Source organism: Lotus japonicus, chromosome 2 (genome assembly GCF_012489685.1).
Source record: "Lotus japonicus ecotype B-129 chromosome 2, LjGifu_v1.2".
NCBI lineage: Eukaryota > Viridiplantae > Streptophyta > Magnoliopsida > Fabales > Fabaceae > Lotus > Lotus japonicus.
The window spans coordinates 2,001,475-2,027,273 of NC_080042.1; the positions used below are offsets into that span (position 1 = coordinate 2,001,475).

Sequence of the window (25,799 nt, forward strand, 5' to 3'; positions counted from 1 at the left end):
ATAGTGAAAGAGGGTCTCCCTGCCTCAAGCCTCTATTTGGCACAAAACTTGACTGTGGATTACCATTCAATAAGATTGTAAATGAAACAGTAGAGACACAGCTCATAATAAGATTAATCCAATCTGGTGGAAAACCCATAGAAGTCAAAACAGATCTAAAAAATGACCATTCTATACGGTCGTACGCTTTGGACATGTCCAATTTCAGCGCCATAATGCCATTTCGGCCATTGATTTTCTTCTTCATGTAGTGGAAGCTCTCATATGCAATCAAAGCATTATCTGTTATTAAGCGACTAGGTACAAAAGCACTTTGTGATTCACAAATTAGATCAGGCAAAATCATTTTCAGTCTGTTCGCTATTGTTTTAGTCACAATTTTGAATATCACATTACATAAACTGATTGGCCTAAACTGGTTTGCATGCACAAATTTCTTAACCTTTGGAATAAGAACAAGCACAGTATGGTTAATAATACCTGGCGACACATGTCCATGCAGCATCTGCAAGCAGAACTCCGCCACATCATCCCCAATTACTCCCCAAAAACGCTGGTAAAAAAGGGCGGGAAAGCCATTTGTACCAGGCGCTTTGGTAGGGTGCATTTGAAACAAGGCTTCTTCCACCTCTTCTTTTGTAAATGGCTCAGCTAAAACCTCCATGTGGGCCCCTGTCAGACAATTAGCCACCAAAGAGGTAGCTTCTGCAATTCCCACAGGGTTTGAGGTTGCAAAAAGTTGCACAAAATAATTAGTTAAAACTCGAGCTATGTCTCTATCCTGAACAAATTCCCTTCCCCTGTCATCCTCTATTTTTTCAATCATATTCCTCTTTTGCCTCTGTGTTGCTTTTTGGTGAAAGAAACGCGTGTTCTTGTCACTGTCTTTCAACCAAGTGGCTCTAGACCTTTGACGCCACCATTTCTCCTCTTGCTCAAGAAGCACATCGAGCTGGTGCTCGACCTCCTTGGTTTTTTGCAACGTCGCTGCTGTTTGAGTCTCTCTTTGAAGGTCTTGCAAGAGTGCCTTTTGATCAGAAATCTTCCTTGGTATATCTCCAAACTTAGCCTTCCCCCATCCTTTTAGCAGTCCTCCTACCTCGGCAATTTTTGTCGGTAAATCATTTCGCGATCTGCACCAAGTTTCCGTGACAACCTCTGCGCACTCTTCATCCTCTTGGAGCCACAGCTCCTCAAAGCGAAAGAGACATGCCCTACCCAACTCTTTCCTTCCCCTGCGAGCACCACAAGTTAGTAAAATACGATTGTGATCAGATTTATACCTGGACAAGTGGTGAACGACTGTAACAGGCCAAGTCTCATCCCAAGCATCATTGACAAGAGCATAATCTAACCGCTCCTCAATGGTACTAGGAGCCTCTCTGTTATTTGACCAAGTAAATCTGTATCGTGTAAAATTCACATCATGTAAACAACATTCCGCTCTTATTCTGGCCGCCCTCTGAATATGATTTAAATCAGGCGGGTCTCCCCCCAATTTATCACGCGGGGATAAACAATCATTAAAATCACCCACACACAAACTCGGAATTGAATCATCACTCAAAAAAACGTTTAACTAAGAACCAAGTCTCCATTTTCCGGCGGTCATCCGGAAAACCATAGACTCCTAACACCTGCATAACTTTTTGATCTTCCAAATGTGTAACAGTAAACAAAATATGATTCAAAGAAAAAGAAACAATAACAACATCAACATTCTGACCCCAAAGTAAAAACAAACCTCCTGCACGCATGTGTCCTTGGCCCGCACAAGGGACCGGGAAGATATTCTGAAGTCCCCCCAAGCCTCTCTGTCGCAAAGCCTCCGGCTCATGCAGTTTAGTCTCCATAGCAAACACAACATCGGGCGCTTCAGAGTGGATGAGCCTACCAAAGGCCCGCACTGCCAGTAGGTTCCCAAGCCCACAACAGTTCCACGAGAGGATTCTCATTGAGGTGGGCGGGACTGCTCCACAGTAACCGCCAATCCCAATCTAGATTCAGAATTGTTCTTCTCCAAAGGGGGAGAAATCCCCGAGCCACTCGGTCTAGAAATAGCAGAAGCTCCGCTTGTCCGTTTCCTAGAATTCAAAGGCCCCATATTATTATTATTATTATTATTATTATTATTATTATTATTATTATTATTATTATTATTATTATTATTATTTCCACCTCCTCCCTCACGTATCTGTATGCCCAAGTTGCTTCTCCCATGAATCATATCTCCCCATTCATTTGTGGATACCCAAGATTTCAAATGCCTCTGAATACTAATTTTTTTAATCTCATTCTTTAAAGTATAATGTAAATAATTAATAATGGAATTTATGAGTTAAATTATGAAAAAATTTACTGTGTTTATGTTTGAAATTTAAAAAATCTTTTTAATGGGTTTGTATAATTTTAAATAATTTATTGTCTTCAATTAACTTTTGTTTATATGTTTCAAAAAAAAAACTTTTGTTTATGGTTTTTATTTTAATAAATAGTATGAACATATACATGGATAATCATGGATACTCGCAGATATACTAAAATCACGGTTTAAAAATCACTTTCGGAATATCCATGTGGGTGTGAAATATGTATAAACTAGAAATAATACCCTTGCGTTGCACGGATTTATTTACACTATTTTTTTATATAATATAAAAATTATTATACTGTAATTAAATTTCTTTTGCATTAGCATTGAATTAATTTTAAAAACTTTGGTTTTAACCTATTCTATTGATTTCGGTTATGTGTTTTTAGGTTTATTATTGTGTTTTCAACTGCAGAGGGGCTGATTTATCATATATATCTGGTTGTAAACATTGATACTCAATAAGGGGAATATTGTCCCCAGGTTTTATTCTATTTATCAATCATAACTAATCTTTAAAAACGAATTTAATAATTTGAAAAATTCTTAAGTGAATTTGAAATATTTCAAATCAAGTAATATGGTTTTAATATAAGTTATAATAACATATTTTTTTATAGACTTTTATCAACAATGAAATAATTTTAACATAAAAATTATAATAAGCTATAATTTTAGTATCGTAAATATTATTTAGTAAATTTAAGTTTATTAAACTTTTGTTATCATTATTTTTCTCTGTCATGCTTCCTTAAGTTATTTTTACTTCTATAAAATAGATCAAAAATTGTATTTAAAGATTTTTTTCAAAAAATATATACATTCGATATAGTAATAATTATATCTTATAGAGACTTTTTTTTTAATTTTCAACTATTTCTTCGACATTATTTATCAATAAATATTTTTTTATAAGTAAAAAATAGTAATTTTTTTTATATTTTTGTTTTAAATTTATCCACTTATGATTAATAAATAATAAGATTTATAATTATTATCAATAATTATTAAAGAATATAAACTAATTATTATAAACAATCTATTATTGTCATTAATGTAAAGGTAGTCAATTTCAATTATTATTATTTTTTAAAAATTCACCTCAATTTGTAATGAATAATTAAAATTTAAATAATTTAAATATTAATTTTAAATAAGATAAATTGAAATTTTTTAAATTTTAATAGTTACTTTTAAATATGTGAAATTGAAAAGTTTAACAATTAATAATTAATATAATGAATAATAAAGTGGATGTAGTTTTTATTTTAGATTTCAAATTTTTTATTTAATATTTTTATTTCAAAAGAAACTTAGTATTTTTTTATTTGTTTAATGCTATTTTTTCAAGTGTGCTTTACACATGTATATAGAAGATAAAAAAAAATGAAATTTTCTTAAGCTTTGCCTTTGATGAATACTAAAAATTAAAATAAACCTATGGGAAGGGATGTTTAGAGAGAGAAGCTATGGGAAGGGACCTCAACCACGGCGGTTTCAGCCATGGCGAGGAGCGGTGGTGCCACCTCGGAACGGGGGGACGCAGAAGCAAAGAGAGGAGCAACCGTGGCATTGGGAAAATTATGGCCATGGTGGCTCTCAACGTCAGCCAGGATCAAGGATAACCGTTGTGAACCGATGGAAAATGCAGAACCAGAGGCAGCGGTGGCCACAAAGGGAGGAGCAGCAATGGCGTCGACATACATATGGCACTTTTGGCTCTCAACGACAGACAGGCTCTGGTGCAGCTGATGCAAATTTGGTGAAAACACAGCAACAATGGCGATCTCAACCAGAGGTGAGACGTGATGAGTCTGAAAGGAAGAACTCAGGCCAGCAGTCATTCTCGATGTTCATTGACGGCCTAGGCGAGAGGATTACGCGGGTGAAATTAAGGTCAATCTTTAGTAGAGCAGGGACTCTGTGTGACGTTTTCATACAACGGAGAATTAAATATGGGCGACGATTCCGATATGGTTTTGTTCGTTTCCAGAGAGATGATGAGGCATGGAGGGCTATCCGCATGTTTCATGGCCTGCGTTTGGAAGGAAATTTTATTGTGGTTTAGAAAGCAAAAATACAACGGCCTACCTGGAGGTCGAAGATGCCGACGCCGGGACGTTATAAGTATGAAATTCAAGGAAAAGTTTGGAGGCCAAAGGGACAGCCACAGACAAACACCCAGGGAGCAGGAAGAAAGCAAAATGAGGTCACAGAACGGACAAGGGAAGTGTCTCAACAGCCAGAGGTTGGCCCGCTTCATTTCACAACCCCAGAATTGGGTGATGGCTGGTTTAGGAGATGTGCTCAGGCACGCACCCTTGACCTCACGTCTATAGACATTGTGCAAGATGAGCTGAGTCGAATTGGGATGTATAATTTTCGCCTAATTCCATTAGGAGAAAATGAAGTGATTCTGGAATTTGAGAACAATGAAGAAATGTTGGATACAATTGCAGAATGCCGGACTTTCTTGGAACAAAAGCTCTCTGACATTAGACCGTGTACGACGCTTACTTTTGGCGTTGCGCAACTTGTCTGGATTCGCCTTTGGCAAGTATCAGTAGGATTATGGACTGAACATTTTTTTACTGCAGTTGGAAACAGAATGGGAAATTATGTGTCGTCGGATACAGCAACGTTGTCGAGGTATCGCGTTGATTATGCCAGAATACTAGTTAGAATGCACCATCCGTTGGTACAAAGCTTCACAGTGTCTGTTGATGTCGATGGTACGTCTTGTATTATTTTACTTGACAAGGATTCTGTTACTTATGATTATGGGTGTGTTGAAAATATGCCAACTACGCCATGGAAGGAATATGTGTCAGAGGATGACGTCTCTGAGGATGATGATATGAATGGTGGGCTTGGTATAATCATGGATGACGTTAAGGTACCAGATTTTGAGACCGCCAGAGATGTGGTTTCTGATGAAGAAGATGAAGTGTAACGGGACGACAGATTGGTAGGTTTCGCTGTGCTTGAGGCTGATGCGCTTGTGCAGGGGCAGGACGGTGCCCTGCAACAGCACACGGTGGCGATTGAACCACCGCCAGAGTCACCGGCGAGAGAGCCATCACAAGCAGGATTTTTGAATTCTGAAACGGAAGCCATAAATTCTATAATGAATTCTAAGGAGCAGTTACAGGACCTAATTGAGGCTGGTTATACGTTGAATGATATTGAAGAATGGGGGAAGACTTTAAAAGGAAGCAAGATATCTGATAATGGAAAACAAATCTTGAATAAAGAAATTCAAAATCCTGCCCTAGACGATTCAAAAAGAAAATATGCGGTTACAGGTTACTCATTTAATACTAATGATTTGTTTTTGACAACAGATTATCTTAGGCATTCAAATACCTTGAACTTGAAATGGGGCCCACGTTTTTTTCCACAACAACAAAGACAAGGGACGTGTTTGCCAAGAAGCCAAGCTACACAAAACGTATTTTTAAGTTTTCAACAACAGACGTGTTTGGCTCAGCAGGGAAACAACAAAAACGAGTTTGGGGAAGCTGTACGTTTAGAAGAAAAATCAGAGGTTTTTGTTTACACGACTCCAAATCAGATTGTGAGGAAACTCATCTCCACAACCTTGCAAGCGACTCAACCAGAACACGATCAACGCAACCAGAAGGAGCTTCAGAAGCAAAACTCGACACCACCTGAGCAAGTCGAAACTCCTGTCCAGAAGTCCCCATCTGTTATAGTTTCCCCACAAACAAACTCATCACAGAAAAGCTCCCAAAGGGGGCGCCCGAAAGGGAGTAAAAATAAGCCTAAACCATTGCCTATTGAATTTTTGGAACCAGTTCCGGGAGAAGACGGTGTGACGACGCGTGCACAACGAACTTGGCTGGTTGGAAAACAGTTGGGTCTGAAAGCACAAGGGTCGGAAGCTTTGATGATTAGAGGCTTGGAAGCACAAATCTGCCAGAATCATCCACACCTTAACTGATATGCCCGAGTTCGTGGTTTACATGGAACGTACGGGGGTTGGGAGGGTCAACGAAGAGGGAAGCAGTAAAGAAGGATGTTTTGCAGTGGAAGCCGGAACTTTTGCTATTACAGGAAATAAAGTTAACTGAGCAACGACAGCGTACGGTAGAGCCATGGACGCAAGGTATGCAAATGCGTCATGTCGAGGTTCATTCTGAGGGTGCAGCGGGGGGCCTAATGTGTCTGTGGTGGGAGAACTCTTTACAGCTGCTGCTGGTACTGTTGTGGAGTTTTTATGTTGCTGAGACATGTCTGTTATGGATCCTGGTGCATGCTGCGTTTGCTGTTGTGTAAAACCAAAGCTTTTGGATGATGTTGCTGTACCTGTGTTTGCTGTTGTGCTGATATGCTGTTGCTGAAGCTGGTATTAAGTGCTGGTGTAGATGCTTGTTGTTGCTGTCAAAAGAAATATGCTATTGTTGCTGTCATAAACCAGATGTTGCTACTGTCTAATTAAAACTGTTGTTGCTGTTGCTGCTGGTGCGAAAATGGAAGCTCGCTGTTGCTGGTTTTGCTGATTAATAAGGATGTAGATGCTTGCTGTTGCTGTCAAAAGAAATATGCTGTTGCTGCTGTTATAAACGACATGATGTTGCTGTCAAATTAAAACTGTTGTTGCTGCTGCTACTGTTGCGAAAATGGAAGGTCTTTTACACATGCTGTTGCTGGTTTTGGTGATTAATAAGGTTGAGGTCGTAATGGATACTTGGGGATGAACCTGTTGGTGCTTCGGCTTCTAGTGGACGTCTTAGTTTTTGAGTATTTGTTTTAATGTATTGAGCTAAAGGATGTTAGCATTGAACTCAGGTACAGAATGACTATCTCAAGATTGTAGTACTCTTTTTCCTTGCTAGGCTTTTTTCCCATTGGGTTTTGCCTAGCAAGGTTTTAATGAGGCTCTATCTTCGGATTTCGTTTGTGTCATTTTGTGGGATGGTGGTGGGTTAATTTTTGTACGACCAACTTGTTCATAGGTCATTCGAGTTCAATTCAGATTGTACTTGGTTCTTGCTTGGTTTGCTGTTGGCTCAAGCGCTCCTATTAATAATATACATTTCATTTTCAAAAAAAAAATGTATATAGAAGATATAAATTTTTTTTTGTTGAAAAAACCAAATATCTATATATATATATATATATATAATTACTTTGCGAAATAAGAGCCCCAAGTACAATATAGATAGATATATATATTGATAGAATTTTTTTTATATTAAAAGTATTTTATCTAAATTATTTATTAATAAATATTATATTGTTTTTTATTTTGATTTTTTAAATTTTTAAAATGCAAAGCTCAAGTCAATTTTAAGTCTATGAATGTTGTTGTTTAATATAAGTAGTTGAATAGTTTTTTATAATAATTTTTTTTCAGTTTTTAATTTATTAAATTTTTTACTTTTTAATGTATTTAATATAAAGGTATGTGAGCTTTTATGGTTTAATACATTAATTGTATGCAAAAACACAAGTGTGCTTTACATATATATATATAGATATAGATAGATGCATGGAGTGAAAAAATAAATATATACTATTTAAGTTCATTTAATTATATTCAAAGACAAAAATTATGTTCAAAGACAAAAATTCTCAACTTCAGTTAATTATATTCAAAGACAAAAATTCTCCACTATACAATATCATGAAGTTTAATTAAAGTAACACAAGAAAATGGGAGTTTGAATCTTGCAGTCCAAAACATGGATTTCAAAATGATAGAAGGATATGTTGTCTTGGTCGATATCGTTTGGTGCAGCAGAAATGAAAGTGTAACGCTCCAATTTCTAAACCGTGGATCACATTAGTAACCCAACAAATATGGGATTAACTCGGGGTTTTTTTTCTTCAAAAGAGGTGATAAATTTCGAAACCCAAAAGGCCCATCATCACCCAAGAAATGGTCCGAGAAGTTCCCAGGTAAGCTGGTCGGGCACAATGCCTCATTGAAAGCCCTTCTTTCCTTAAACAAAACAACCGGAGTTCTTACTTGAACTCAAATAGGGATTTTTATAACATTTTCAAAACAATTCAATTATCCTTTTAAGTTCAAAATCAATTTGATTAATCCATCAACTTTTCAAAAACTTGAATCCACTTATCATTTGATTTTCAAAACTCGGTTGAGTACTAATATTCAAATAAATCGTCCATTATCGAATAATACTAATAAATTCGAATAATTAATTAAAATCGCTAGCGCAAAGATTCAAACAAAATAACGATGTTCGATAGGATACAATGGTAAATAAAATGAAGTCTATCAAATTATGTTCTATTTTTGCAAGTGCTTCAAGCTTCTCACCGCCTAACCGGAAACCACGCCATCGACTCCTTGTTATCAAGAAATTCAGACTTCAGACTTATCAACTAAAGTGTTAAGCGCCTACATAGACAAGTAGCAACCATTATAGGTTAGTTTCAAAAAAAAGACAAAACAAACAAGAATTCAAAATTTAGATAAGTCATCGATTTTAAATTCAAGATAGGATAAGGGGACCAAAAATTCAAAATTCAAAATTAAAGATAAGTTTGAAATTCTAGTTCCCGTATGACAATTGTTCTACGTGATGCTTAGGCAACTGCTTTAACAATCGAATAACAATGGAAATTAAATCATAAAATAAACAAGACACAACACCAAAGTTGTTAACCCAGTTTGGTGAAACTTCATTAAGTCTGGAGGGTTTGCACCCAAAGAAAGGAAATCCATTATCTCAAGATATAGGAACTACAGACACTCATGAACACCACAGCTCATAGTTCTTTTCCTAATCTACCCAGTGTATTTCTACTTAGTATATCGACCTAAGTATGAGAGGCTCTCTCACTTTCTCTCAGTCACTGCCACAGTGATTGGTAAGAACAACAACAAGCAAAGTAATAACACTCAAGAACACATAACACAACCTTGCCTTATAGAATTCACAATGAAAAACAAGGACTAGCACAAATAACAACTCTAAAACACTTGATCTATTTCTCTCAATAGCTTCAGTCGTCTTCACGTTTTAGGTCTTCAATATATATAAGCTTCAGCAGCCACACAAGGTTTCCAAAGGCTGAAGCAGTAGTCCAGCAACAACAAATCAGAACACAATCTTCCATAAATGTTGATTGCGTTCACATGTTAATCATCATTAAAACAATAGGAATCAATCCTCAATCCGAGATTATTCCAATAATTAAACCAGCCCACAATAAACAATCATTTTTTTTTGAGAGCAAACTGAAATTATTAACAAGGAGTAAAAAGGTTCATAAGAACATTCCTCTCATGTAGAATTGAAAGCAAATCTACTAAAACTTAGCTAGCGTTATGCTATTTTGGTGTGGTAGCAACTCATGAGCGAGCCTCATTAAAACCTCCCAAGAAAAAACCCAGTGGGAAAAACTCTTGGGGAGGAAAAAGAGTACTCAAACATAAGGGAACACTAAAGTGAAAAACTAATCAGCTCATAATTTTCCCACTACAGAACCTTGACCACGACCAATTAAAATAAATCTAGCTTCCAATGGCCAAAACAACATCTGTGAATTACACCTACAATGCCCAGTAGGCTTTTCCAATTATGAGAAAGACGTTACAAAAACAACCCGTCACAAGACCTTCAATGATGACACGTACGTCCCCTTCTCGCATCACAGGTTCATTTAGCATCCTCACACCAGATTACAAAGCACCCAATTCCAGAAATTTGTATGCCTTCCATCCCCAACTGATACAAGAATGCTCTTCCTAAAACTCAGCGAAGTAATACAGCTACTTAAACCGTAAGTAACCACAATAAAATCTTCACCACATATCCAGGGCACACATGAGCACTCCATTCTCATCAGTTATTTCCTCTTCATCAGTGCTTGCATCTGTAGCAGCAGCAGGGGCAGCACTTGGCTCACCCTCTTGGTCCTCTTCTTCTTGAAGCTTGAGCAACAACTCATGCACCTTGGCCTTCCTTGCAGTACTTGTAGTGATAGTCTCCTGAATAGCCTTAGACACAACCTGCAATTCATCAATAACAGCCCTTCTTCCAGCCTTGCTCACAAGAGCAGATGAAAATGTCCTGCTAGATGGCACAACAATGTCTGGGACATGAGGCCTAGAAAACAAACGATGATCCAAAGTGATAGGAGCACCTTTGAGCATATCCTCCTCATCATCCCTGACAATCTTGGGATGTTGTTGTAGAATGATCTCTATGATCAGAGATGGAAAAGAGATAGGCAACTTCACAACACATGTCTCTACATGCTTCAATGTCTGCTTAAACATAAAAGTATCAAAATCAACAGGAATCATATTACCAATCTTGTAAATTAACCTGGAAAGAGTGGCAGAGATGACAGAGGTATGTTGGGTAGGTACCCAATTCACAACACCAATCCTATTAAGGACCAATCGTGTTAAGGATTGCATACTTCACACTAAGATTCCCCGTGGGCAAAAGCTTCTTCTTGGGCCATTTTTGAACCTTCCCAGCAGTGAGTTCCTTGGTAACTACATCCAAGGATGGCTCTTCATCAGCAACTGCATCAACTCTTCTTCCAAGTACCTTGTTGATCACATCAGGGGAAAACTTCACACAATTTGTCCTGACATACACCTTCCTGTATTCATCACTCTCAGGAAGTCTCACTTCCACAGACAAATTCACCACAAATTCCTTTACAAGCTTCTCAAAACAACTGTAGAACAGTCTTCATTAGCCCAGCCTTCTTAATGAGTGCCATAACCTACTTGCACTCAAGCACATCAGATCCAACCTCCCTTTGAATGGCAAGTATCCTCTGATAGACATACTTCCACTTGAGAACATTTTCTTCAGAATGGAAGGAGACATTGTCAAGAGGTGCAGTAGAAACATTCTTTGGAATACGCCTTCCAGCAAACTTCTTTTTCTCAGCAGGCACAATGTCTTGGACATCTGCTTCAACGTTTGAGTCAGACTCAGAGACAATAATAGGGGCCTTCTTCTTCTTCTCACTCTTGCTTTTCTCAGCCTTTGCTTTGCCTTTCCCTTTCACATCCTTCTTTTTAGACTTAGGGGTCCTTTCCCTTTCACATCCTTCTGAGAGACAAAAGGGACTTCACTAGTAGAGGTCCTTCTTTTTCTTTTCAAGCGGGCAACAACACTTTCTGAAGGAGTTTCAGACAAAGGAACTTTAGCATCATCAGAATCGTCGCCTTTAAAGAGGTTCTGAATAGGAACCTGGATTGGTTCATCAGAGTGGGTTTCTTCAGAGGAAACATGCTCTTGATCACCTTTTTTTTGAAGATGAAGGAGATGTAGCAGTTTTAGAAGGAACAACATTTTATGCGATCACTTCTTCAACAACAGGGTTTTCTGGAATTGAGGTTTCTTGAGGAACATTGGTATCCTGAGGGGCAGATGCTTCAGCATCAGACTCTACATCAGGATCGGAATCCATGGGGTTTTCTTCCTCATTGATGCTTGCAAGAGCATCATGAAAGGATTCTTCTTCATCAAAGAGAACATCTTCAAGAACCACATGAGAGGAGCTATCACCTTGAGATTTTAATTTGTACTGCTTTCTTGATGATGTTCTCGCCTTCTTCCTTGTTTGAAATAGGGATTCCACTTTCTTGGATGAAGTGGACTTTGAGGACCCACTTTTCAAACCCATAAACTTTACACCATACTTGTTGGTGACAGCCTTTGCATCAGCAGAATCAACATTTCCTGAGGATTGAGACATGTTGAAGGATAAAAGAACTGAACAAGACAGACAGAAAACAATTGAGAGAGAAATAAGGATTTCATAAAACAAAAACACAAGCGGTTGTGAAGTGAAGACAAATTGTCCGTTGGGGGGTAGTTATACGGCAGTTGCTTGATGATGCAATGTTCTCTCTGCTGACATCACGACAACAGTTAATATTGATTAAAGAAAAACTAGTCGTTAGCAACTGCTTATGCGTTGATTGCTACAAATCTTCACTTAAGAAAATCCCAAGACTTCCTCTTAATTTATCAAATGTGCTTGCATCAAGGAGTTTTGTGAAAATGTCAGCCAATTGCTTGTCGGTTGTAATATGCTCCAAATTGATGACTTTGTCCTCCACCAAATCCCTAATGAAGTTATGCCTAATGTCTGTGCTTTGTTCTGCTGTGCTGGATTGGATTCTTAGAAATATTAATAACACTGAGAGTGTCGCAGTACAATATCATGACATCTTGTTCAACATCATACTCCTTGAGCATTTGCTTCATCCAAACTAGCTGAGTACAACTACTTCCTAATGCAATATACTCTGCCTCAGCAGTTGACAATGACACACAATTCTGCTTTTTACTAAACCAGGAGATAAAATTATTTCCTAGAAAGAAACAACCTCCGGATGTGCTTTTCCTATCATCAGCACTACCTGCCCAATCTGGATCACAATACCCTACCAAAGAAGAGTTAGTATCATGAGTATAGAGAATACCATAGTCACTTGTACCATTAATATATTTGATTATCCTCTTTACTTGCAGCAGATGACTTGTCTTGGGTGCAGCTTGGTATCTAGCACACACACCAACAACAAATATGATGTCTGGCCTGCTTGCTGTAAGATACAATAAGCTACCTATCATACTCCTGTACAAGCTTTGATCAACATCCTCTCCTTTGTCATCCTTAGTTAATTTAACATGGGTTGCAGCTGGAGTCCTCTTGTGACCTGAGTTCTCAAGACCAAACTTCTTAACAATTCCTTTAGCATATTTACTTTTAGTGATGAACATAGAATCCTTTATTTGTTTGACTTGCAGTCCTAAGAAATAGTTCAGCTCACCAACTAAACTCATTCAAAATCAGATTTCATTTGTTGATCGAAATGCTCCACCATCGCGTCCGACATCCCTCCAAAAACTATATCATCCACATAAATTTGTGCAATCATGAGCTTTCCTTTATCATTCTTCACAAATAGAGTCTTATAAATTCCTCCTTTGCAATAACCATTGTTAACAAGAAATTCAGTGAGCCTCTCATACCAAGCTCTTGGTGCTTGTTTCAAGCCATACAATGTCTTCCTCAACTTGTATACATGGTCAGGAAAATGAGGGTCAATGAACTCTTTAGGCTTCTCAACATAAACTTCCTCATTCAAGTACCCAATTAGAAAAGCACTCTTTACATCCATCTGGTATAATCTGAATTTCTTCAAGCAAGCCACTCCAAACAATATTCTAATAGATTCCAATCTGGCCGCTGGAGCAAAAGTTTCATCAAAATCAACTCCTTCTATTTGAGTATAGCCTTGAACAAATAATCTTGCTTTATTTCTGGTGACAACCCCATGTTCATCAGACTTGTTTTTGAAGATCCACTTAGTGCCAATTATGTTTGCATCCTCAGGCCTTGACACCGAATCCCAGACTTCATTTCTCTGGAACTGCTCCAGTTCTTCTTGCATTGCACTAATTCAATATTCATCAGTCAATGCTTCATTCACATTCTTAGGTTCCAACTTGGATATGAACCAAGCATGAGCAATAAGATTTCTGGACCTAGTTGTGACACCTTCATGAAGATCACCAATAATATTTTCCTGTGGATGTATCTTTTGAATTCTGAATGAAAGAGCTTTATTTGAATTTTCCAACTTGTCTTCTGTTGAAAGGTTATTACCATAACTACTTTCAAATCCCTTTCAAGATTCAATTGTAGTATAGTAAAGAGTTTTTATCGTCCTCAGGGAATTGGAAATACAATGCCGTTCTTTAGCTAAATTACTTAAGCAAAGAGTTCAAGAAACGTTTGGTTGATTGTTTTGAGAAATGTTGTGGACATAAAACAGTAATAAAAACGGGTTAAAAACAGATTGAGAAAACTGTTGGGATTGGGGTTCACACATCAACTATCATATATCCTATAATTCAACACATACAACCTATTCTATCCTTGATTTCTTCACATCAGTTCTTATCTATCTCATTAATTTCTTACATGAACAGATTAACGATTCACTTCTCTAATTATCGATGTCTCTCATAACTAACGAAGCAAAACGTAATGAGTTCAAATGTTAAGCGACTAATAAACCTCATCCTAGGTCTAGAAATCAGGTAAATTAGATGATACAACCTAAATCTAATTCAAATATGTAGCTTTCACTCACATATCAAATCTCAAATCATGTTCTAGTTGATCAAGGTAAAACAAGCATTAAAATCAAGATCATATCATTGAAATCAAGAGATAAAATAGATTCATATGAAAGATAACTAAGATGGATACATTTAAGTCAAGTATTACACCCAATCCCAACAAAGAAAAGTTTAGCTATCCATAGACATGGATGCTATGCTTACAAAAAGAAACGGAGAAGAAGAAGATGATCTGTGCCGTCGTCGGCGTGTTCCCAGCTCGACGAAAGGTGCAAGACTCTTCCTTTCCTCGTGGGTTTCCTTCTCTCAAGTTATGGTTCTGTTTTCCTCTGTTTTTCTCTCCCCCTCATTGGAATGAAACAGATCTGATCGTGATTTTTATAATAAACTCTGCATTTTTTTGGCTTAAGCCCAACCACTTCTGGCTTAAGCCAAAAGGTTTCTTCAAGGCTAGGTAATTATCACACAGCTTCTGTCGTTCTCATGACTTTTTGGGCTTAAGCCATCCATGATTTGGCTTAAGCCAACATTCCTCAAATTTTCCAACTGAACTGTCTCTTCTTTTTTCTCTTTAGCTTAAGCCAGAACTTTCTTGGCTTAAGCTAAAATCTTCAATTTGTGTTATCAACTTCCTTTGCTTTGATCTTTTTAATCTTTCTACTACAAACACAAAAACAAACGATTCAATGCATATTCACAATCATATTTACTACAGTATCTATATAAAATCTAAATATCTACTATTCTAACCTATTGAGGGGTCATTTGAGAGATATTTTTCGCATTTAGAATGGATAAGTGCTAAAACCAACATGGAAAATTGAGTAAATTTCGTACTTATTATCTTCCTCCTCAGTTGCACTGGTCTCAGGTACGCTGTCCAGGTCATTTGCTAGAACATCTGCATTTTTAGTATTATCATAATCTTCAACTAAAATACTTTCCTGCATCTCACTTGGCACATCATCCACAATCACGTTGAATGATTTCGTCATGGTCTTTGTGCGAATGTTATACACCCTATTGACTCTGCTATTTGTTGAGTATCCCATGAATAATCCTACATCACTCTTAGGGTCAAGCTTTCTTCTTTGCTCTCGATCTGCAAGAATATAGCATTTACTCCCAAAAACATGAAAATATTTCACTGTAGGCTTCCTTCCCTTTCATAACTCATACTGAGTAGAGGATGTTCCTGCTCTAATAGTAACTCTGTTATGTATGTAGCATGCAATATTCATGGTTTCACCCCCGGAACTGATAAGGAATCTTCTAAGCATGTAGCGTGACTCTCGCTGAATCCTGCAACGTTCTATTCTCCCTCTCAACAACGCCATTTTGTTGAGGTGTGATAGGTGCAGAGAACTCATGACTTATTCCTTCTGATCCACAGAACTCAGAGAACTTGGAGTTCTCAAACTCCTTCCCATGATCACTCCTGATTCTCACAATGACTCTGCTCTTTTCATTTTGAAGTTTTAAGCAGAGATTCTTGAAAATATCAAATGTCTCTGAGTTATCTCTAATGAAGTCCACCCAAGTGTGCCTGGAAAAATCATCAACACACACAAATACATACCTCTTTCCCCCCAGACTTTCAATCTGCGTAGGACCTAAGAGATCCATGTGTAGTTGTTCAAGGACCTTTTTTGTAGTCTGATGCTAGAGCAACTTGTGTGACATTTTGGTTTGTTTTCCTATCTGGCATTCCCCACACATCCTTCCTTCACCCAGCTTCAACTTTGGTAGACCTCTGATTGCTTCTTCACTGATGATCTTTTGCATGCTCTTGAGGTGAAGGTGACCCAGTTTTTTATGCCACAAATTTATCTCATCTTCCTTTGACAATAAGCATCTTAAAAAAATGAGATTTCTCCTCTAGGGTCCACATATAGCAATTATTATTGGATCTGACTCCTCTAATTACCACTTCTTGATCATCTTTAGTAACAACCCATTCTATTTTGCTAAACTTCACATCAAGTCCTTTATCACAGAGTTGGCTTATGCTAATAAGATTCGCTGTTAACCCTTTCACAAGTAACACATCAGTTAGATCAGAAGATCCAGAACCCACAGGTTTTCCAATTTATTTGATCTTCCCCTTGGCTCCATCTCCAAAAGTAACAAAACTGCTTGAGTGTCCTCTTATGTTCTCCAAATAGCTCTTGTCTCCTGTCATGTGTCTTGAACAACCACTATCAGAATACTAGTCTTTCCTTGATGAGGCTCTAAAAGAGGTATGAGCAATCAGACTTCAAACTTCACCTTTAGGTTTCCACTTCCTTTTCACTTGGGTGTTCTCAAGACTCTTAGGCTGACTTGATATCTGAGGATAACCATACAACTTGAAACAGTAAGGCCTTATATGACCATTTCTTCCACAGTAATGGCATCTCCAAGGAGCACTTCTGACACTCTTGTACTGAGAAGTCACATGTCGAGGCACATGCTGAGACATCTGTCCAACCAACAAGTTGTTGATTGGTTTCTTGAATTCTGATTGCTTTGCAGCAACCACAAATTACGTTGGAGTCTTCTGACCTTCCTTGTTTGTATTCCTGTAGTCAAATTCAATCCCCTTCAAGCTTCTTGTAAGGCCCTAAGTTCAATTTGGAACAATTTTATGAAAGTTTGAATAAAATTGGGGTTTTAGCTAATGTTTGATAACTGGCAGATTAGAACTGTCAACTTGTGCGAAATTTTAGAGGGTCTTAACGACTTCATTTGGGAAAACTTCCTTCATGAGAGTTGTATCCCTTTAAGTCTATAAAATTCTCCAAGTGATTTCGCGTCAATCCGACCTCTGTAGCTTAAGATATTTGCGTTTTAGTGACTGTCGTTAAGGCTGTACAGTACCAGCGAGTAAATTAGTTTGTTTCCTTCTAATTCCGAATTGGATTATGAAATTACTTAAGAGGGCTTAAGTTTTTAATTAGATTCAGGTCTGATTAAGTTATTGGGTCAAGGGTTTGACTTGGAGCGGGCTCAAGAGAAAAGAAAAGAAACCCAAACCCATGATGAGGGGGAGCCCGCGGTTGTATTAGGGTTCTGAAGGGGGGGAAAATTTCTTTTCCTTTCAGTTCTGAAACAGAAACCCTTGCACTCCTTACATAAAGAAAACAGAAGAGAAAAGAGTGAGAGAACCACCCCTTGAACCCTTAGCCGCCGCCGACCAAACCACCACCGCAACCCGTGACGCCGCGCGAGTGAGAGAGCCTTGCGAGAGGGAGAGGATTCGCGTGGAGGAGGAGAAGAGGGATGTGGACAGCAAGCAACTGAGTTCTGAACCTACATCTTTTCTCTTTTTCAGACCAAGAACCCAAGGTAAGGGCTGGTCTTAGGATCTTTTGGGTAGAATAGGGGTTACATCATGAGTTTTCTTGGAAAAATTATGATTCTTGCCATGCTTTGACATGATTTTATGTATGAACTTGATTGATGTGCTTGAGGTTTTGAATATGCAATGTGTGCTGGACTTTTTCCATGTGATATTGGGTTACACTGTGAACATGTTACTATATTTGATGCTGGTAGATGACTTAGAACCCTTAGAATAGAGTGGCTAAAACGAAATTGATGGCAAATGCATTCTCTGTCAGATTTCTGTGCTGGACAGTAAACTTCAGGTCCTAGTTTCACTTGTTTCTGGTCGCCAAATAAAGAAATGATTAACATACAAATTGTAGATCTTCGAAAGAGCTTTCCAGACATATAAAGATCATAAATTTTGGTCTAGTATTGTGTGTTGTAGGTCGTTTTGGGTAACCGTCATACCTGCTGTTTTTCCCTGTGTCGGACAGAAACTTTAAGGAGTGATATCACCTAATTCTGGGGCTTAAATGAAAATGATTTTAACTAGAGAGTTGTAGATCTTTAAAATAGCTTTTCGGAAAGATATTATACATGATTTTTTGTTGGAGGACGCATTCTGTAGACCAGTTTCAATGAACGTTCTTTCTGCTGTCCAAAAAGCTAAGTTGCGAAAATGTGTTGTTTTCCATGCATAAGCCTTATGTTACCTTATTTGATAATTTATGCCATGATGTGCCATGCGTAAGTGTAAGTTTATGCTATGCCTTATGTGAATTGTGATATTATTGGAAATTGTTCAAAGGGTCGCTTATCCAGCTGTAATTCCCGATGTGTCTATGATCGTTTAATTGTTATATTTATGCGATGTTGATGTAAGACTCTAGGTTGACTTTAGAGACTTAAACAAAGAGAAACGCGTAATTAAATCGCTTGCAAGAAGATTGTGAATGAAATTTTATTGGACATAGGTCTAGTGAGACTATGGACCATGAGAACGATGGTACCTTGCACGCGAGGGAGTTATTTGGGTTGACTGCGGTCTCCCGTGAACCTTGTGGGCCGGTGTGGCTTCACGTGATTTGGTTGACTGCGGTCACCGTGAACTTTTGTGGATCATTGCGGCTCCATGTGAATTGGTTGACTGCGGTCACCGTGATAACCGTGCCTCTACGGAAGCACGAAGATGGCCATGGAAGTTTTGGTGGGTTGTGTGAAGTGAGATTCCGTTAGTAACTGACTCTTTCCCATAAAAGACATATAATGTACTTATATTATGTTGTTGTTGATTTTGTCATTATCATTCTTTTTGTTGGACCTGACCCTGCTTGTTTGCTATGTGTTTATTTGGGGGGGGTAGATGGTCGTGAAGATAATGACGAGGACTCATTCTTGGGAGTTGATGCTACGTGGCGAGCCACTACCGGATGACGACTACACTTCTGATGAAGAGGAAGAAGATAAAGAGGAAGGGGCCAAGGATATGGTTGGGTTGTGAGACATCCATTTTTCTTTTGGGTTGAGAGTACCGAGTTTTGGAAGTATTGAACCATTACTTTATTTTAGTTGAGATAGTTTAACTTGATGTAATTTACTTTGAAGTTTTCTTCCGGATAATTATTTCATACTCTTTTCAATGATTAATAAAGTTTGAGGTTTACGTTGATGATTATTTCCGCAAGTTTGAAATGGTTAAGTTTCGAGAATTTTGTAACTTTGAACTTTTATCATTAATTCAAGATTAATAAGTGAATCGACGAAAACTCTTTACGAAAATTGGTTAATTAGTTACTGTGTAACACTCGAGAAATTGGGGCATTACATTGTGGTATCAGAGCTCCGGTTGAGAAACCAGAGCACTAAGGGTTTTGGGTTTACGAGTTTCCGAACTCGTTGGTGTTTTTGTTTTTGAAAAAGATGTTTTCAAAGCTTAACGGTGAGATTGGGTAGACTTGTTTGCTAAGATGTTTGCTTGGCTGTGAGATTGTCTGTAGTTAGTATCATTGCCGTGATACTTGAGACTAAGTGTTTGATTATATTAAGATGTTTGAACTCTGAGATCGATTGATGGAATGTCAATCGAAGGAAGAGTGGGCTTTGGAATCCCTTTTGCGCCCCAAGGTGTACGCCTGTGTGCGTTTGTGTGCACCAGTGCTGTTGGTGAAGCAGAAGGATGGAAGGTCCAGACTATGTGTGGACTACCGACAACTCAACAAAGTGACCGTGAAGAATCGTTATCCGATGCCTCAGATAGATGATTTGATGGATCAACTTCGGGGTGCTGTTGTTTTCTCGAAGATAGATATGAAGTCAGGATATCACCAGATCCGTGTCAAGGAGGTTGACATCCAGAAAACCGCATTCAGAACTCGATACGGGCATTATGAGTACCTTGTGATGCCATTCGGAGTTACCAATGCACCCGTTGTATTCATGGACTACATGAACCGTGTGTTCAGGCCATTCCTGGACAAGTTCATGGTGGTGTTCATTGGTGATATTCTGATTTACTCGAAGAGTAAAGGAGAACACGAAGAGCATTTGCGTCAAGTACTAGGAGTAATGCGGGAGAAGGAGCTATATTCTAATGGCTCTAAGTGTGAATTCTGGATGGAAGAGGTTAAGTTCCTAGGTCACGTCATATCAAGCCAGGGTGTGGCTGTTGACCCCAGCAAAATTGAATCGATCATGTCATGGGAACAACCTAAGACTGCAAGCGACATCAGAAGTTTTGTTGGACTTGCTGGCTACCACAGACGCTTCGTGAAGGATTATGCAAAGTTGACTTCACCGTTGATTCAGTTGACAAAGAAGAATCAACCTTTTGCATGGACGGAGAAATATGAAGAGAGTTTTCAGGAAATGAAGAAGAGACTGACTACTGCACCAATACTAGCCTTACCCAAGGAAGGAGAACCATACGACGTTTATTGTGACGCTTCACATAATGGGTTGGGTTGTGTAATGATGCAAGAGAAGAAAGTGATTGCTTATGCTTCGCGACAACTGAAGATTCACGAGAAGAACTATCCTACGCATGATTTGGAATTGGCTGCTATAGTGTATGCTCTCAAGATTTAGAGGCATTACCTCTATGTCAGTACGTTCACGATCTACAGCGATCATAAGAGCTTAAAGTACTTATTTGATCAGAAGGATCTGAACATGAGGCAGCGGAGGTGGATGGAATTCCTGCAGGACTATGAGTTCACTCTATAGTACCATCCGGGGAAAAGCAATGTCGTAGCCAACGCTCTCAGCCGGAAGGCTATACATGTGTCCTCAATGATGGTCAAGGAGTTGGAACTGTTGGAGGCTTTCCGAGATCTGAGCTTGGACGTTAAGCTCGCCCAGGAAAACTGAGTTTCGGAATGGTGACGGTGTCAAGTGGACTCTTGGAAGAGATCAAGTCTAGACAAGAAACTGATGAAGGGATAGCTGAGTGGCGAAACCGTGTGACTCAGGGAAAGGCACCAGAGTTCTCTATTGGAAATGACAATATTTTGCGATGCAAGGGACGGATATGTGTGCCTAAAGATGCAGAAATGAGAAGATTGATCCTGGATGAAGGGCACAAGAGTAGGTTGAGTATCCATCCCGGAATGAACAAGATGTATCAGGACTTGAAACATCACTTCTGGTGGCCTGGGATGAAGAAGCAGGTTGCTGAGTATGTTTCTACTTGCTTGACATGTCAGAAAGCGAAGGTAGAGCATCAGAAGCCCGCAGGGAAGCTGCAACCACTAGATGTCCCAGAGTGGAAGTGGGACAGTATTTCTATGGACTTCGTGACGGCTTTACCTTTAACTCGGAGGAAATTCGATGCAATTTGGGTTGTTGTTGATCGTTTGACAAAGACCGCTCATTTTATCCCGATCAACCTGAAGTACAAGGTGGAGAAATTGGCGGAGATTTATGTGGCTGAGGTTGTGCGTCTGCATGGTGTGCTGACCAGCATCGTGTCAGACAGAGATCCGAGGTTTACCTCTCACTTTTGGGGAGCCTTGCAGCAGGCCCTCGGAACTAAGTTGAGATTGAGCTCTGCCTATCATCCGCAAACCGATGGGCAGACAGAGAGGACAATCCAGTCGCTGGAAGATTTGCTACGGGCCTGTGTGTTGGATCATAAGGGCAGTTGGGATGAGATTCTGCCATTGATCGAATTCACTTACAACAATAGTTTCCATGCGAGCATCGGCATGGCACCTTACGAAGCTTTGTACGGTCGGAGGTGTCGTACGCCCTTATGCTGGCATCAAGATGGAGAAAATTTGGTGATTGGCCCGAAATTGGTGCAACAGACCACCGTGGAAGCCAGAAGAATTCAGGAAAAGATGAGAACCGCGCAGAGTCGCCAAAAGAGTTACGCCGACAACCGACGAAAGGAGTTGGAATTTCAGGCCGGAGACCATGTCTTCTTGCGGGTTACCCCGATGACAGGTGTCGAAAGGGAAATCAAGTCCAAGAAGCTTACTCCAAAGTTTATTGGGTCGTACCAGATCACGGAGCGAGTTGGACCGGTGGCGTACAGGATCGCCCTACCACCGTTTCTATCCAACATCCATGACGTTCTTCATGTGTCGCAGTTGCGGAAGTACATGGCAGATGATTCGCATGTGATTACGCCAGACGATATACAGCTGAGAGATGATCTGACAATGGAGGTACCACCCATCAAGATCGTCGACCGAAGCATAAAGCGCTTAAGAAACAAGGGGGTACCTTCAGTGAAGGTCGTGTGGAACCAAGAAACCGGTGATGCGACCTGGGAGTTAGAGGATAAGATGCGGGAGTCACATCCCGACTTATTTGTAAACCCTTAAGTTTCGAGGGCGAAACTATTTTAAGGGGGGTGGTATTGTAAGGCCCTAAGTTCAATTTGGAACAATTTTATGAAAGTTTGAATAAAATTGGGGTTTTAGCTAATGTTTGATAACTGGCAGATTAGAACTGTCAACTTGTGCGAATTTTTAGAGGGTCTTAACGACTTCATTTGGTAAAACTTCCTTCATGATAGTTGTAGCCCTTTAAGTCTAGAAAATTCTCCAAGTGATTTCGCGTCAATCCGACCTCTGTAGCTTAAGATATTTTCGTTTTAGTGACTGTCGTTAAGGCTGTACAGTACCAGCGAGTAAATTAGTTTGTTTCCTTCTAATTCCGAATTGGATTATGAAATTACTTAAGAGGGCTTAAGTTTTTAATTAGATTCAGGTCTGATTAAGTTATTGGGTCAAGGGTTTGACTTGGAGCGGGCTCAAGAGAAAAGAAAAGAAACCCAAACCCATGATGAGGGGGAGCCCGCGGTTGTATTAGGGTTCTGAAGGGGGGAAAAATTTCTTTTCCTTTCAGTTCTGAAACAGAAACCCTTGCACTCCTTACGTAAAGAAAACAGAAGAGAAAAGAGTGAGAGAACCACCCCTTGAACCCTTATCCGCCGCCGACCAAACCACCACCGCAACCCGTGACGCCGCGCGAGTGAGAGAGCCTTGCGAGAGGGAGAGGATTCGCGTGGAGGAGGAGAAGAGGGACGTGGACAGCAAGCAACTGAGTTCTGAACCTACATCTTTTCTCTTTTTCAGACCAAGAACCCAAGGTAAGGGCTGGTCTTAGGATCTTTTGGGTAGAATAGGGGTTATATCATGAGTTTTCTTGGAAAAATTATGATTCTTGCCATGCTTTGACATGATTTTATGTATGAACTTGATTGATGTGCTTGAGGTTTTGAATATGCAATGTGTGCTGGACTTTTTCCATGTGATATTGGGTTACACTGTGAACATGTTACTATATTTGATGCTGGTAGATGACTTAGAACCCTTAGAATAGAGTGGCTAAAACGAAATTGATGGCAAATGCATTCTCTGTCAGATTTCTGTGCTGGACAGTAAACTTCAGGTCCTATTTTCACTTGTTTCTGGTCGCCAAATAAAGAAATGATTAACATACAAATTGTAGATCTTCGAAAGAGCTTTCCAGACATATAAAGATCATAAATTTTGGTCTAGTATTGTGTGTTGTAGGTTGTTTTGGGTAACCGTCATACCTGCTGTTTTTCCCTGTGTCGGACAGAAACTTTAAGGAGTGATATCACCTAATTCTGGGGCTCAAATGAAAATGATTTTAACTAGAGAGTTGTAGATCTTTAAAATAGCTTTTCGGAAAGATATTATACATGATTTTTTGTTGGAGGACGCATTCTGTAGACCAGTTTCAATGAACGTTCTTTCTGCTGTCCAAAAAGCTAAGTTGCAAAAATGTGTTGTTTTCCATGCATAAGCCTTATGTTACCTTATTTGATAATTTATGCCATGATGTGTCATGCGTAAGTGTAAGTTTATGCTATGCCTTATGTGAATTGTGATATTATTGGAAATTGTTCAAAGGGTCGCTCATCCAGCTGTAATTCCCGATGTGTCTGTGATCGTTTAATTGTTATATTTATGCGATGTTGATGTAAGACTCTAGGTTGACTTTAGAGACTTAAACAAAGAGAAACGCGTAATTAACTCGCTTGCAAGAAGATTGTGAATGAAATTTTATTGGACATAGGTCTAGTGAGACTATGGACCATGAGAACGATGGTACCTTGCACGCGAGGGAGTTATTTGGGTTGACTGCGGTCTCCCGTGAACCTTGTGGGCCGGTGTGGCTTCACGTGATTTGGTTGACTGCGGTCACCGTGAACTTTTGTGGATCATTGCGGCTCCACGTGAATTGGTTGACTGCGGTCACCGTGATAACCGTGCCTCTGCGGAAGCACGAAGATGGCCATGGAAGTTTTGGTGGGTTGTGTGAAGTGAGATTCCGTTAGTAACTGACTCTTTCCCATAAAAGACATATAATGTACTTATATTATGTTGTTGTTGATTTTGTCATTATCATTCTTTTTGTTGGACCTGACCCTGCTTGTTTGCTATGTGTTTATTTGGGGGGGGGGTAGATGGTCGTGAAGATAATGACGAGGACTCATTCTTGGGAGTTGATGCTACGTGGCGAGCCACTACCGGATGACGACTACACTTCTGATGAAGAGGAAGAAGATAAAGAGGAAGAAGCCAAGGATATGGTTGGGTTGTGAGACATCCATTTTTCTTTTGGGTTGAGAGTACCGAGTTTTGGAAGTATTGAACCATTACTTTATTTTAGTTGAGATAGTTTAACTTGATGTAATTTACTTTGAAGTTTTCTTCCGGATAATTATTTCATACTCTTTTCAATGATTAATAAAGTTTGAGGTTTACGTTGATGATTATTTCCGCAAGTTTGAAATGGTTAAGTTTCGAGAATTTTGTAACTTTGAACTTTTATCATTAATTCAAGATTAATAAGTGAATCGACGAAAACTCTTTACGAAAATTGGTTAATTAGTTACTGTGTAACACTCGAGAAATCGGGGCGTTACACTTCTCCCATGTTTGCTGGTTTCCTTGAGGATTTCATCAAGCATATCTGATCCATTGTTCAGCATTCTAAGGGACTTATGTGTAGTTTCAAGCTTGTTCTTCAGAGAAGCAACTTCCTCCTGCAATTCTGTATTAGCGCCCATTAATTTTACCTTTTCTAGAGTATCAATGTTTTCAGTTTTGATTTCCATTCATCAAGTTCTTCTTTCAGTTTGCTGCTGATCTCACATAACTTCTCATTTTGAGTAGTCAGTTGATATCTTGCTCTTTTACACCCTTACATGCTTCCTTCCACTTGCTATGCAACAACTTGTAGGTGTCAACCAGCTCTTCATCAGTTATGTCTTCATCACTGGAGTCAGGATCATTAATTATTCCAAAGAAGGCAGTAACTTTGTTTGTTGAGACCCCATGTTCCTCATCTAAGTCTTCATCTGACCAAGTTACCACCATGTCTTTCTTCTGCTTTTTAATATAGGTGGCACATTCAGTTATGATGTGACCATGTCCTTCACATTCATGACATTCCACTCCTTTATTTTGACCAGATTTATCATCCACTTTGGCCCTCCTCTGATAATTATAAGA

At 39.0% G+C, this 25,799-nt stretch overlaps 1 protein-coding gene and 2 long non-coding RNA genes across 3 annotated transcripts; 2 read left to right on the plus strand and 1 right to left on the minus strand.

Moving 5' to 3' along the window:
• Positions 1-10,172: 10,172 nt before the first annotated feature.
• Positions 10,173-11,688, minus strand: LOC130735205 (uncharacterized). Its single transcript, XM_057587282.1, has 4 exons — positions 11,511-11,688; positions 11,115-11,445; positions 10,796-11,062; positions 10,173-10,698 (listed from the first exon to the last, which is right to left on the minus strand). Exons 1-4 carry the CDS (start codon positions 11,686-11,688, stop codon positions 10,173-10,175), a joined length of 1,302 nt encoding a protein of 433 aa, XP_057443265.1.
• Positions 11,689-17,462: 5,774 nt separating this feature from the next.
• LOC130735178 (uncharacterized) lies at positions 17,463-19,480 on the plus strand. Its single transcript, XR_009018327.1, has 2 exons — positions 17,463-17,823; positions 19,169-19,480. It is a non-coding gene; the product is annotated as an uncharacterized LOC130735178 (long non-coding RNA).
• Positions 19,481-22,578: 3,098 nt separating this feature from the next.
• On the plus strand, positions 22,579-25,054 carry LOC130735179 (uncharacterized). Its single transcript, XR_009018328.1, has 2 exons — positions 22,579-23,401; positions 24,749-25,054. It is a non-coding gene; the product is annotated as an uncharacterized LOC130735179 (long non-coding RNA).
• Positions 25,055-25,799: the final 745 nt, after the last annotated feature.